Below are 14829 nucleotides of genomic sequence, written 5' to 3'. Positions count from 1 at the left end.
TTAAATGTCTGGACCTAAACTCTAATGGTCAGGATCATACTCTTGTCTCATATTTTCTGCATGTGTCTTTGAATTTTGAAAAATTTCAAATTACCGTGAAAATGGCAGAGGTGACTGAAGGTTTGCACCTCTACTGTGTTGGGTCAGGGAAATCACGTGGTCCACTGTGTTCTTCTTTGGAATTGAAACATCAAGGCAAAGACCCCCTACTTGGACCAGGGGAGTTTGGAGAAGGAGTTTGAAGAGGAGGTCCCACAATTGCCAACCCTTTCCCCCTGATGTGAGAGTTAAGACACACTGTTGTCAAGTAGTCAAGCTCAAGATGCAATCTTTAGTACTGATAGAATTTGGAAGACCTGATTTAGTGTTCAGCTCCCATATTCCCATTGTATCTTACTTTCCCCATCTCCCCACCCTATTCACACACACTATGGCCTTGTGAGCACTAAATCTCAGAATTGTACTTACTCATCCATCAAAGGCAGCATTGGAAAGCTGCAGGTCTCGTGTTACTTTGTTGATTTGATTGGTACTGGGGTGCAGACTGGAGGCATGCCTTCACGGAGAAAGAGAGAAGAGGAAGAGAGGCACTGGGCTATGCTTGCCCAAATCAACAATCTTTTCCCCAAATCAACAATCAGGTGTTCATTCTATGTCTTTGGGGAAGAATAATGGTGGGAGAAGAGGCCAGGGATATTTAGGAAAAATACTTTCTCATGAAAACCAAACTTTGCCTTATTTTAATCTTCTAGACAAGAGAATAGTCCAGGATTTTGTGTCCTGAGGGCAATAACTTGGCTTAGTCTCTGATTCAAGAATGCCCTCTTATGTCTTACTTGGAAACTTTTACCAACAAAGTGAAATAGGATAGAGTTAAAACTCTGATTCATTTTGTTATTCTAAAATTAGCAGTTAAATTGTTTTATGTTTTTCATTTACTTGATTTAATTTTGTAGTCTTCAAATACAATTTAAGGGCCTAAGTAAAAATACCTTTTATTTGTATAATGATTTATAGTTTCCAAAATGCATTTAAATTGATATATTTTTTTGATATTCACGAAAATCCTGTGAAGCAGCCAGGGAATCTTCCTGTTTTACAGATGAGGAAACGGACGCTAAGTGGCTCAGTTGCTCACTTAAGCTTTTCCAAGTTTGCAAGTAGAGTAACTAGAACTCTCTGGGCGGTTTCCCTGTCATGTGGATCTTTTCCATTCTAATGCTTTAAAAAATGACTGTGCATACATTTATGCACCTGACTGGCAGAAATTAAATTTTTCTTCTTTTGTGTAGGAATCCTATGCCCTGCTTAACAAACATGGGCTTCTGATAGCAAAGGAAGAGATGGACAAAGTGGACATTCTGCGTTACTCTTGGGAGAAGCTTCTGGCACGTGCCAGTGAAGTGCAAAATGAATTAGTCTCACTGCAGCCCAGTTTCAGGAAAGAGCTTATTAGTACCGTGGAGGTTTTCCTCCAAGACTGTCACCAATTCTACCGGGACTACGATTTGGTACAACTCTAGCTTTCTCTGTGGATTTTGGGAGAAGAGTGACTACCGCATGCAAAATGTAGTTGTTTAAAGATAATATTGGGTGGGCCAAAAAGTGCCTTCGGTTTTTTAGGTAAAAATAAAGACACATTTTTCGTTTTCACCCAGAACTTTATTGAACAACGTATTCATCCTTTTGTTCCACTACCTTCTGCCATTTTTCAGGCAACTTCATAATTCCATCTTCCCAAAACTTTTAATCTTTTTGAACAAAGAACTGTTCCAGGTGCCTTTTACAGTCTTCCAGGGAATTGAAATTTTTTTCCATTAAGAGAATTTTGTAAAGAGCGAAATAAATGGAAATCCGAAGGTTCAATGTCTGATGAATACGGTGGATGAATCAGAACTTCCCAGCCAAGCTGTAACAGATTTTGCCTGGTCATCAAAGAAACATGTGATCTTGAGTTATCCTGATGGAAGATTATGCGTTTTCTATTGACTAATTCTGGACACTTTTCGTTTAGTGCCGCTTTCAGTTGGTCTAATTGGGAGCAGTACTTGTTGGAATTAATCGTTTGGTTTTCTGGAAGGAGCTTATAATAGAGGACTCCCTTCCAATCCCACCGTATACACAACATCACCTTCTTTGGATAAAGACTGGCCTTAGGTGGGGTTGGCGATGGTTCATTTCGCTTGTCCCACGATCTCTTCCGTTCCACGTTGTTGTACAGTATCCACTTTTCATCGCCTGTCACAATTTATTTTAAAAACGGAATATTTTCATTACGTTTCAGTAGAGAATCGCATGTGTAAATATGGTCAAGAAGGTTTTTTTCACTTAATTTATGTGGAACCCAAACGTCAAAGTGATGAACATAACCAAGCTGGTGCGAATGATTTTCAGCACTTGATTTGGATATTTTTAGTGTGTCGGCTATCTCCCACGTGGTATAATGTTGATTTTTCTCAATTATTGTTTTGATTTGATCACTCTCGACTTCAACTGGTCTACCAGACCGTGGAGCATCGTCCAGTGAGAAATCTCCAGCACGAAACTTCGCAAACCACTTTTGACACGCTCGATCAGTCACAGCACCTTCTCCATACACTGCACAAATCTTTTTGTGCATTTCAGTTGTGTTTTTACCTTTCTTGAAATAATAAAGCATAATATGCTGAAAATGTTACTTTTTTTCTTCCATCTTCAATATTAAAATGACTACACAAAAATTCACCAATTTTGATGTGTTTTTAAATAATATGACAGCTGTCACAATACCATCTAACAATACTGTTTCGAATGCAGTTAAAGACAACTAGAGCCATCTTACGGAAAAAACCGAACGAACCTTTTGGCCCACACAATATGTCAGATTTAATGAAATTCCCTAGGAACGGAAATTTTATTTTCACAAGAGCAAAGATATTTCCCTTTCACAATCCTTTCCCCTTAGATTTCATCCAGAATAATTTCAACAGTAAATGGAAATTTAAAAGTGCTCTTTATATTATACCATTGGTTTCTTACTGAAGTTATTTTGGTAGCTTTTCTAGATTTGTGTAGATAAATATTATTCACTTATAGTTGTCATGGTCATCCTTCCCGCAGTATCATTAGTTCTGCAAATACTGTAGAACTGCCCTTGGTGCTGAGGATGCAAAAGTGGACAAGACAGATTGAGTCCATATTTTAATCATACATACATAAGTTTTCATGCAAAATCTTCTGCTGGGAATATGTTGCTTAAGAAGACCCATTTCCAGCCAATTACAATGTGCTACAGAAGGGAAATGTGTAGAGTATAGGGTAAAATTTGTACTTATTAACTGGTAACACACCAAACCACAAAGTAAATGAAATTAGGAGATTGGATTCATGAACCAACTTCATGGATGAATAAGCACAGAAATCCAGTTGTTTAAGGTGGTCTAACGTAGGAAAGCCTGACTGGAATGTTAACATTACAGGTCACTTTACAAATAGATATTAGAGTGGTGAACTCTGTGTGTCATGTGGCATTAGTGTTCTAGTTCAAACCAGACACTGTTTGTGCTTCTTACAGAATAGTTATTTACCCTTCATGTCACCTGATAAAATAAGAGCACATATTTTTAATTTTCAAAATTTCTTGACGTACGAAAGCTGTGACCTTAACTTGGCTTTATTTTGGCCTTGCAAATATTTCCAAATGAGTTACTTTCCTGAGTCCTTTTTTTACAAATAAAAAGTAAGTTTCCTATCCTGTATGGGACATGCATGTAAACAAAATTTGATATTCAAATACATAGTGCTCATGAAATTTGTATGCAAATGCTTCATTTTATTTTATGTTTATTTTAACTTTTTGTGTCAGAATGGTCCGATGGCTAGCGGCTTGAAACCCCAGGAAGCCAGTGATAGACTTATCATATTTCAGGTGATCTTTTTAGTTTCTTTGACTTTCTATATAACCAAAACCTCAATGTCTTTTAAACACATACTTTTTTTCTGCTTAATATAGAGAAGCCCATTGTGGAATATAGTATGTACTTACCTTTTAAAAACTGTGATTTGGTATGGTTAGCATTGGTTTCTATGTAATTAATTGTACTCATTTAGTTCTCATTTACATGTGCTCAGAGATCATACATGTTTGCTTATTGGCCAATCTTTTTTTTTCATTTGCATGTTTATTCACATGTAAATCATTTTTGATGAGTTTTCACTTGTATTTTTATTAGAATCAATTTGATAATATCTATCGGAAATATATCATCTATACTGGAGGAGAGGAGCTTTTTGGTCTGCCAGTCACACAGTATCCTCAGCTTCTCGAAATCAAGAAGCAACTAAATCTTCTACAGAAAATATACGCTCTGTACAACGGTGTCATAGAAACTGTAAATAGCTATCACGATATTCTGTGGTCAGAAGTAAATATTGAAAAAATCAACAGTGAACTTTTAGAGTTCCAGAACAGGTGAGAAATTAATGTTTAGCATGCCCAGAGCTAATGAACCTCAAATACTTTCTTCTTTGATAGGCTGTCAGGGTTCTTTTTTCACCCAGATGTTTCGAAAGCACATCATGCTTCATTGCTGTTGTCCACTGACATCACCCTTGTCAAATGCGATGTATTAATTACCCCTGTGTGTGCCTGGTGAGACAAGCACATCCTTTAAACCTGGATGAATCTTGCCAAGGGCTTTCCTGCATCTTAGAGAGAGCTGATCTCTATTTATATTACACTTACCAACATTTGAAGTTTATGTTAGATGATTTATTTGGAATAAAAGCAAGAGCCCTGTGATTTTTCTACATCCTTGAAGTGTTGAACCCCCCCCAAAATGGAGGGTCATTTGTTGTACTTTTCCGTTGACAGCCTGAAACACTCTGCTGTGCTTTGTACTTGGTAGGGTCTCAAAACATGTTTGGAGAGTTGAATTGAATTGGGAAGCACCCCTATTCTTTAAAATAATGCCTTTTACCTAATTTTTATGAGGAAATTGAAAAAAGTCATTCCTGGTTGGGAGGAGAACATTTCTGCAATGTAAAAGTGTATTATATTAACAGCTATCCTCTGTGTCATGAGTTTTAACAATGTGATGGGTATCTGAGGTGACTGTTTTTGATGGAAATGCTAGCAGACAGTCTTGGATTGGAGACATTCCAGGCTTATATTCGAATGAACTTTCATGTTGGCTTTTCTTCACAGGTGTCGGAAGCTGCCCCGGGCCTTGAAGGACTGGCAGGCTTTTTTGGATCTGAAGAAGACCATTGATGATTTCAGCCAGTGTTGTCCACTGCTGGAGCGCATGGCCAGTAAGGCCATGATGGAAAGGCACTGGGAAAGGATAACTGCTCTCACTGGGCACAGTCTAGATGTGGGGAATGAAACTTTTAAGTTAAGACATATCATGGAGGCACCTCTTCTGAAATACAAAGAGGAAATAGAGGTACAATGATTGAGCGTATGATGTGGTGGGAGATTGGAAGGTCCCAGGGGATTTGAGAGTTTTCCTACATCATGGTCTGTTGGTGCAGTACATCATGCTAGAACAATCAAAACTCTTTTCCTGGTACTCAGCTATTATTTCTTCAACAGACGTTTATGTAACAGGTTCTGTGTTAAGTGCTGGGGACATAAGAGTACATTCCTGTGTTTATAGATCATTAAATAATTTGTATAATTAAATAATTATACAAGTGAAGGTGTAGTTACAAACTGCAGTAAATACCATTGAAATGGAAGTATGCTGCTCTATGAGGGCCTCTAATAATGGGGTTGACCTCTCTGGGGGTGGGGCGAGGGCGATGAAGGTCAGGAAGACTGGGTGCTGGGTGAACGGAGTGTGCTTGTGTGGTGAGGGGGTAAAGGGCTTGGAAAGTGCAGAGAAGACAATGTCAGGCAGGTGGAACAGCATATGTGAAGGGCCTGAGGTGTGTTTAGGGGACCAGAAGGCCGAGATGTGGAGGTGGGTGAGAGGGGAGACAGATAAGGTTGGGGAGATGGAGTGGGTCTAGAATGTGTTATCAATTTCAGTCTTTGAAGCAGTCGGTAGCCAACTGGGAGATGTATTTTGATTGGGGGATGACGTGGTTAAATTTGCATTTTGTAAAGATCACTCTGGTAGCTGTGAGGAGAAAGAATTGGAAAACGGAAAGAGGGAATGCTGGGAAACCAATTGGGAGGTTACTTGAATATCCCTGGCAACAGATAATGATGTGTCAGATGAGGAGGCAGGTAGTGAAGCTGAAGAGGGGAGACAAGATTGAAGGATCGTTAGGAGGTAAAATTGGATAGAATTTGATGGAGTGAACATGGTAGGGAAATGGGAGGGGCTAAGGATGAACCCTAGAGTTCTTGCTGAGAGATCTAAGTGGATGATGGTGCTTATAACTGAGATGGGGAATGTTGGAAGGTGATCAGGTGGAATGACAAAGTGCAAAGACTATGAGCTTGATTTTGGGCATGAGTTTGATATTTCACAGATTGTGTTTTGGGTTCCCTTGATGCATCCAAACAGAGAAGCCCAGTAAGCAGTGGGTGTGGGTCTTTCCTGGAGATAGGAAAGGTTGCTGACTGCACGGGTGTGGGTATGCTCATCCAGAGAGGGACAAGAAGAGGGCAAGGACAGGTTTGACCAATGGTCCAAGGAGAAGATAAAGCTGCGGAGAAGACAGGGAGAGTGATCAGAGAGCTGGGAAGAAGACAGGTTTCTGTTCATTCCCTCCTCTCGTACTGCATAGGTTTGACTTTAGAGTTAAATCAGAGACACATTAAATTTTGAGTCTTTGATGAAAGTGGCAAAATTAAAAGGTTATTACATATCTTTTTTATCCTAATTTTTATTGAGATATAATTGACATTTAACATTGTGTAAGTTTAAGGTGTGCAACATGTGATTTGGTACATTTATATTGCAATATAATCTCCATTGTAGCGTTAGCTAACACCTCAATTAGTATTTCTTCTAGTGGTGGGAACAATTGAGATCTAGTCTTTTAGAAAATTTAATGTTTAGGATACAGTTTTGTTGACTATAATCACTGTACTGTGGATTAGATCTCTAGGACTTATTTATCTATTAGCTGTAAATAGATATAACATCTCTCTCATTTCCCCACCCCCAGCCCCTGGTAACTACCCTTCCACTTTCTGTTTTTTTCAAGTTTTTTTTTTTTTGTTGTTGTGGTGGTTTTTGTTTGTTTTTTTAAGATTCCACATATAAGGGCTATCATATAATATTTGTCTTTGTCTGACTTATCTCACTTAACCCAATATCCTCAAGGTCGCTCCATGCTGTCATAGATGGCAGGGTTTTCTTTTTTATCATGGCTGAAAATCTTCCACTGCTGTATATCTTTTCTGTCTTCTTTCTTTCTGGAATAGTTTGGTGGGAAATTTTACAAATTAGGATAAATCTATATTATATCTACACACACACACCATTTATTATATTGCAGTTTAGATCTGGAAATGTAAGTATTTATAGATACATATAAAGGAAAGAGTATAGACAGGACCTCTGTTGAACCAAGACTATTTGAGAAGGATGTGTGACTTTCATGTGATAAAATGAGAGCTTGCACTTTTAATAGGACATCTGTATCAGTGCGGTGAAAGAGAAGGACATTGAACAAAAGCTGAAGCAAGTGATTAATGAATGGGACAACAAAACATTCACATTTGGCAGCTTTAAAACCCGTGGAGAGCTCCTCTTGAGAGGAGACAGTACATCGGAAATCATCGCCAACATGGAGGACAGCTTGATGTTACTGGGCTCCCTACTGGGCAACAGGTAGGAAAACCGTCCTTCTTTCCCCTGAGGTTTGAGAACCATAATAACAAACACTTCAAGGGAAATTAATTTAAAAAATGCAACAATACCCCTCATACAATCTATTCAACATTAAAAGTACTTGTTTTAATTTTAGCCTTTGGCACGGCATGGATAATACTGTTTTTATTTCATTATCCTCTATTTGGGGGTTGTGTCTGAGACCATCAGTTGCACAAAATCATGCACCATGTAATTAGCCACTTGGATCTTGTGGGACATTTCAACTTTGCTGCTGACAAGCCTCACTGCACAGCTGACAGCTCGACAGGCTCTAGATTCCAGAAGGAAAATTATTCTGAATTTTAGAATAATTTCTTCGGAAATGTTTTTGTCAACACCTATGGACTAGAAACTCTTTGTTGTGTACACACTTTAATGAGATGACAGATTAAGATAGAGAATGAAGTTAATTCATAAAGAGAAGTAAAACAGCACAGACCGATACCAGCCTAACATTTCTATTTGACGGTAGCAGCAGAGCTGTCATACCTTGGACGTGCGAGCCAGAGACGCATAAACTTAGATTTCTTTGGTTCAATGCTTCCTCTTGTGCTTTTTGAAATAATTTTTTTGTTCACCAGGATTTTCTCAAATATATGGTAATTGTGTAAGTGTTTGAAATGAGTAATATAGAATATAAAATTAGGTCTTAGAGATTCAGACTATTGGTAACATTGAGTCTGAACTACTTAGAATTTGGTAAGTTTTAATGAATTTGATTACTGGTCACAACCCAACCAGAATTAAGGACAGATGGAAGATAACATACCCTGTGGAGGTAGAAGAAGTACACATATACATTAAATAAACATCATCTGCGTTAGGAATGGGTAAACTTTTCCTACCAATGGCATTGAACCCACAGACAGAGTTGTATGAGGAACGCATATTCAACAGAAATTTACGGAATACCTACCACATGCCATGTGGTCTTCTAGGTTCTGTGGTTAGAAGGGTGAATAAAACAAAGATCTCTGTTGCTATGGACCTATATTCTTGTGAAAAGCATAAACAAACAAACAAAAAAACCCCAGAAAGATGTGTAGAATATTAAAGCAATCTGCTTAACACTTAAGAATATGGAAATTAAAATTTTATTCACTAATATGACTAATATTTGAGATGACTTCAAGCCCGTATTATGTTGGACTGGAGAGATCAAGAAAGGGTGAAGAAGGAGAAGAGGAAAAACAACAAAAGGCAGTACAATCATTTAGGTGTAGGGTTGTCTACAAATAATAGAAGCACCACATACAACATCGCTTGAACAAGACTGAAGTTTATGTCTTTCTCAAGTAAAAAAAGTCCCAAGGTTGATGGCTCAGGTAGGAGTGTGGACTCTACCTCATCATCGGGAACCCAAGCTTTGTCTGGCTCACTCTCCATATTTACCAGATGTAGCCCTTCTCCTCCTTCTACCCCTTACATCCAATTCTGCTACTCACTTCCCATCCAGAAGAGTGGTTTTCAGACTTGGCTATACACTAGACACACCTAAGGAACTTTAAAAATCCCAAAGCCTGGACCACATCCCAGACTGATCGAAACAAAGTTCCTAGGGGAAGGATCCAGGCAGGTATTGGTAGGTTTTTTTTTGTTTGTTTGTTTGTTTTAAGGTATTGGTAGTTTTTAACATTTATCGGATAATTAGAATGTGCGCTAGGGTTGAGAAATATTGACGTGGAGCTTAATCCCGGGACTTCACATTGCTGCAAAGGAGGCTGGGAAATGCAGTATTTTAACTGGGCAGCTATGCGTCTAGGTAGAAATGGGGTTCTATATCTAAAGAAGAAAGAGAAAAAGGTATTGGGGGACCACTGTCTGTTTCTGCCTCACGAGGAAAAAGGGAAGATAGATTAACTATGAGAGAGGAAGAAAAGTGGCTCTCAGGCTTTATGTGTGTACACGCAGAAAGCATCATGCATACATGTACACACAGACATGAGTGGGGTGGACGGGAGTGGATGGGAAGTTGGAAGGAGGCTCAGAGGAGGGCAGGCTAAAGAGAGGGTCCCGATAGTATCATATTTGAAAACTGAATTTGTTGTTCGGTCCCTGCCAACGGCTCTGTAATGGCTCCACATTACATGAAAAACAAGAGACTCCACGGAATAGGCACAGAAACTCAGTGGAGAGAATGTTATTCCCTTGGCAACAGCAACAATGACCAGAATGATACTGTTCCAGCAGCTGGGTGAAGTCAAGTCTAATGCTTGATTTGCTCATTAGATGATACATCTCCCACTCCTCTATGCCCTGGGTCAAAAGGGAAAAAGTCAGTTTACCAATGCCCAGTATATGGTGATGAATGAATCACTTGGTAGCGTCATTTTCAAAGCCAGCAACATAATCAAAGTTGTAAAGAAATAGGTGAAAATCAGGATTTTTAAAAAAACCTCTTTAGTTTGAAAACAACAACAATAAAAACAAAACACTAAAAAAACAAATTCTGAATGTATTTCTCGTTTTAGGTACAATATGCCATTCAAAGGCCAGATTCAAAAGTGGGTGCAATACCTTTCCAACTCAACAGACATCATTGAGAATTGGATGACGGTGCAAAACTTGTGGATTTACTTAGAAGCTGTCTTTGTAGGAGGAGACATTGCCAAGCAGCTTCCCAAGGTCTTAGAAATTTCTTTATGATTACATTCGGTTTTTAAACTTAGAGAACTATCTAATAACTCAGAATGCCCTTAAAAATGCAATAAATTTCAACCTCTATTGAGCCACCCCTCCTCCAATCTTTTGGTTGTTGCTGTCGAGCTGTTCTTCAAAGAGAGAGAGGGTAATTGTGGAAAAGAGGGGCGTGAAAATGAGAGGAAGAATGCTTCAAAACGGTGAAGTTTTGTAGGAAATGGAGGGTTAAAAAACAAAGAATGAATGCCTGCATAATTGATATACTTCTTCAGATAATTTGAAGGTGGAACTTGGAACAGTGCAGAATTACAGAGTGGTTATCTTGACAGTGGTAGGATAATTTGTGCTCTACTGCTGACAGTTTAAAATAACTCACACTCTACAATATACCAAATTATATCTGTACTGTAAAATGGGGTGGAAATCTGCAAGGAAAAACTCAAGGATTCTTATCCAGTTACCTTAAATTGTTTGCTAAATTATAACGTGTTAACAATAAATTTGAGTTTTAGAAGCATGATTATGTTGAGTGTTCTCTTCACTTAGGTTTCCTTCGCTTTCTCTCTGATTAGTTTTCAGTTTAATTATAGAGGGCAGACCTGTTAGCCGATTTATTTTTTGGCTACCAGTGAAATGTATCCATACATTATAATTTTAGGTATTTATTTTTCTTTAATATTTGGGCGTGTTTTTCTTCTTGATGGGTGAAGAGTCTCAAATTGGACTTAATGGAAACTTTCACATACAATATTGAAGGAGCTAGGTGGAGTTTCTTGCTCTCATATTTGATAGTATGTGCTCATTGGTAAAATATAGAAAGTTTTAAGGAAAAAAATCACAATTATTCCTACTCTCTCAAATTAATCTGTGCATTTTCCATTTTTCCTAAAAAATCTATTTTTAAAAATTTCAGAATATTAGGGTCACACTATAATTAATTTTGTATCTTATTTTTAAATGTTTGTTTTCTAAATACACAAATAATTCAATGCTCAGTGTAGAAAACTTGAAAAACATAAGATTCACTTAATTTGGAGGTAATTGAAAACAGTTGGGAGGGTGCTTTTCTCCCAAATTATCTTGTGTTGTATTATTATTATTATTTTTAATATTTATTGGACTATAGTTGATTTACAATGTTATGTTAGTTTCAGGTATACAGCAAAGTGAATCAATTATACGTATATATATATATCCACTCTTTTTTTAGATTCTTCTCCCATATAGGCCATTACAGGGTATTGAGTAGAATTCCCTGTGCTATACAGTAGGTTCTTATTAGTTATCTATTATATATAGTAGGGTGTATATGTCAATTCCAATCTCCCAATTTGTATTATTATTTTTATACCTGCTTCCTGCTTTTAGTTAACATAATGTAGGTCCCAGGGTTGAGCTGAAGATTCTTATTTAAGAAAGGGGGTGCTATGGTGCAAAAGGCCCAAGGAGAATTGAAATAGAACATGTGTGATATTTCATGTATGCACAGGGTATCCAGAACGGTTACAAGTCTGACCTCAGCAGGAGGTATGTGAGACACTCTGTCCTTGGGATCACAGACATGTCCAAGTGTGCTTTGTTACCTTGTGCTCATAGGAGGCCAAGCGCTTTTCCAACATAGATAAATCCTGGGTGAAGATCATGACTCGGGCACATGAGATGCCCAGTGTGGTTCAGTGTTGTGTTGGAGATGAGACCATGGGGCAGCTGTTACCACACTTGCTGGACCAGTTGGAAATCTGCCAGAAATCCCTTACTGGGTAAGTTCACTCTAAGCATCCTAGAGATGAAAGGGACCAGAGACACGAGACAGGACTAGCCAAATGGGTGTTCTTTTGCTTAGACTCAATTCATGTCTAACGTTGTGGCATAGATAAAACTGGTAGTTTGGAGCCTTATCGTCTCTCCAAGCAGTTACTAACTTTTCTCTGATGTTTAAATTATAGGATTTATGGCTTCTTCCATCATTGGGACAAGAGCTTGTAAATATTCTCATACAGTCCTTGTTTTTAAAATTAATATACCTGTTTTTCTGATCTCCTTCTTGGATAAACATCTGAAGAAGCAAAATATTTCATTATACTCAACCAAGAACAATATGAACAGTGTGTAGTATACACAAGCAGTCAAGATTATACAAAAATGAGAGCCTAATCTAATACCTAGCAATATAAACTGACACACCCACACCCACACTTACATATATGGGGACTGGAGGAACTCCAAGAGTAATAATTTTCTTGCCCTTTGGCTAATCATGATAAAATCACTAAGTAGAAATATGCTAAATATGGAAACAAAAGTGCAGCAAAAGTAGGGTGATGACAGGTAGAACAAACATTCACTGGGTTTTTGTAACTCCTCGAGGCAGAGAACAGTGTCAAGACCCTTCCTTCCATGCAGCTGGATTTTGTTTCTGCTTCAGTGATAGATTCATTGGATTCTTTTAAGATACAATCCTAAGAATTGGAATTGTCAGCCTTTAGCTGACATAGCACTGTGCTTGCAAATAAAATAAAACAAACACAAAACCAAAAGACTCCCTGTGTGTAAATTTTCCTGTCTTCTACAAAGAAAGTACAAATATTTCCAGGTTAAGTCAAATGTATACATTATACTTGTGAAAAATGAGGAAATTCTATCAATTCTGGAAAAAAATAGTTTCCCAATCAGAATATGGACTCCCACTTGGCAAAATTAGTAATGAAAAAAAATAAAACAAAAACACAGAACAGGGCTTCCCTGGTGGCGCAGTGGTTGAGCGTCTGCCTGCCGATGCAGGGGACACGGGTTCGTGCCCTGGTCCGGGAAGATCCCATATGCCGCGGAGCGGCTGGGCCCGTGACCCATGGCCGCTGAGCCTGCGCGTCCGGAGCCTCTGCTCCGCAATGGGAGAGGCCACAACGGTGAGAGGCCCGCGAACCGGCAAAAAAAAAAACAAAAACACAGAACAAAACAAAAACATTGAACAGTGTGGGAAAATTAGATTCTCTCAAAGTCTTTTCCCTTTTTCTCATCCAGATTAATTTATTCCTAGAAAGACCTGTTTTGTGTGCTTCTGAAGTTTATCTTTTCCTCCCCACTTAGGTACTTGGAGAAAAAACGGCTTTGCTTTCCTCGGTTCTTCTTCGTCTCAGACCCCGCTCTTCTGGAGATTCTGGGGCAGGCATCAGACACACACACCATACAAGCCCATTTGCTGAATGTGTTTGACAACATCAAAACGGTCAAGTTCCACGAAAAGGTTTGCCTAATTCTAATTGCTGGCCAGCAGTTTACGTATCTTAGAATCTCAACTGTCTTTATTAAATTGCTCTCCAATAGTGTTTACAAAGATTTACTTCCCTGTCCATTAAATATCACCCAATGACTAAAAAGATACTTTTGGGCCCAATTTGCCTTCAGAACTATGTGACTCCTTAATGCAGATTTGAATAACAAATAGTTTAAATGTGATTAGGAATGCTTTGTATGTAGCATTCATAGCTTCACATGTCAAGTTAACTGTTTAGAAATTCAACAAAACAAAGGAACAAATTGCTCATCCAATAGTGCCTTGACTGAACAGAATTGCCACAGTGAATTGATTGTTTTAATCAGGCTTCAGATGTTTTTGGCATGATGGTCCTCCACGTTTTTCATCATACTCCATTGAAAACCTTTTCTTTCCTTTTTTTTTAAACACTCCCAACAATTTCCAGAATCATGGAGTTGTATGGGACCCAAAAGAAGTTATCCAACATGAGGAAGACTATACATTTGCCCAGCTGCCAGAAGATATTGTCTAATCTACTCATTTACCCCAAATTCCCTAAAAAAGTGACCCTTCCAGTTGGATAACATATTCAGTTCCCTTATGGTGTTTCATACAAACCTTAGTATCATTTATTTATTCATCCTAGAATGCAATTTGCATCTGTTGAGCAAATACCGTGGACTAGATGTTGTGCTTAACAATGGGAATATACCATCCTCAGGGATCTCGTGCTCTGGTGGGGTCTATAGAGTGTAGCTCGTGCAGTAGTAGAGCTAGTCCATTGGAGACCATTAAAAGCCAGTCATTTAAGTTCAAGCCCCTCGCTGTGTGCCAGGCATGATGCCAGTCCTGGGGTTCCAAGGAAGAATATATTGCAATCCATACTGCAGTTGTTTTTACGCAGTACAACATTCAAGAGAAATTTGGCAATTAAACCATCCATATCTTTGACTTGCTGTGTTTGTGTGATGCACAAGGAGCATGGAAATGCCCACCAGGGAGCCCTAACCTGGGTGTAAGGGGTGTAAGAGAAAGCTTCCTGCAGGAGAATGTGGTGTTTGAACTGATTTTTTGAAGGTGAGTGGAACATAACCAGGCAAGTGGGGAAGGGATGCACTG

The 14829-nt window shown here is 38.5% G+C and overlaps 1 protein-coding gene across 1 annotated transcript in view; it reads left to right on the top strand.

Moving 5' to 3' along the window:
• The window catches only part of DNAH5 (dynein axonemal heavy chain 5), a 258228-nt gene that overhangs the window by 104293 nt on the left and 139106 nt on the right, over positions 1-14829 (top strand). The window contains exons 25-32 of the mRNA XM_028492810.2: positions 1293-1511; positions 3845-3907; positions 4212-4450; positions 5186-5426; positions 7573-7772; positions 10286-10439; positions 12051-12214; positions 13542-13698. Coding sequence (XP_028348611.1) covers positions 1293-1511; positions 3845-3907; positions 4212-4450; positions 5186-5426; positions 7573-7772; positions 10286-10439; positions 12051-12214; positions 13542-13698 — 1437 coding nt within the window. The remainder of the gene's footprint in view (positions 1-1292; positions 1512-3844; positions 3908-4211; positions 4451-5185; positions 5427-7572; positions 7773-10285; positions 10440-12050; positions 12215-13541; positions 13699-14829) is intronic.

Source organism: Physeter macrocephalus, chromosome 8 (assembly GCF_002837175.3).
Source record: "Physeter macrocephalus isolate SW-GA chromosome 8, ASM283717v5, whole genome shotgun sequence".
Lineage (NCBI taxonomy): Eukaryota > Metazoa > Chordata > Mammalia > Artiodactyla > Physeteridae > Physeter > Physeter macrocephalus.
This window is presented reverse-complemented; position numbering and strand designations above follow the sequence as displayed.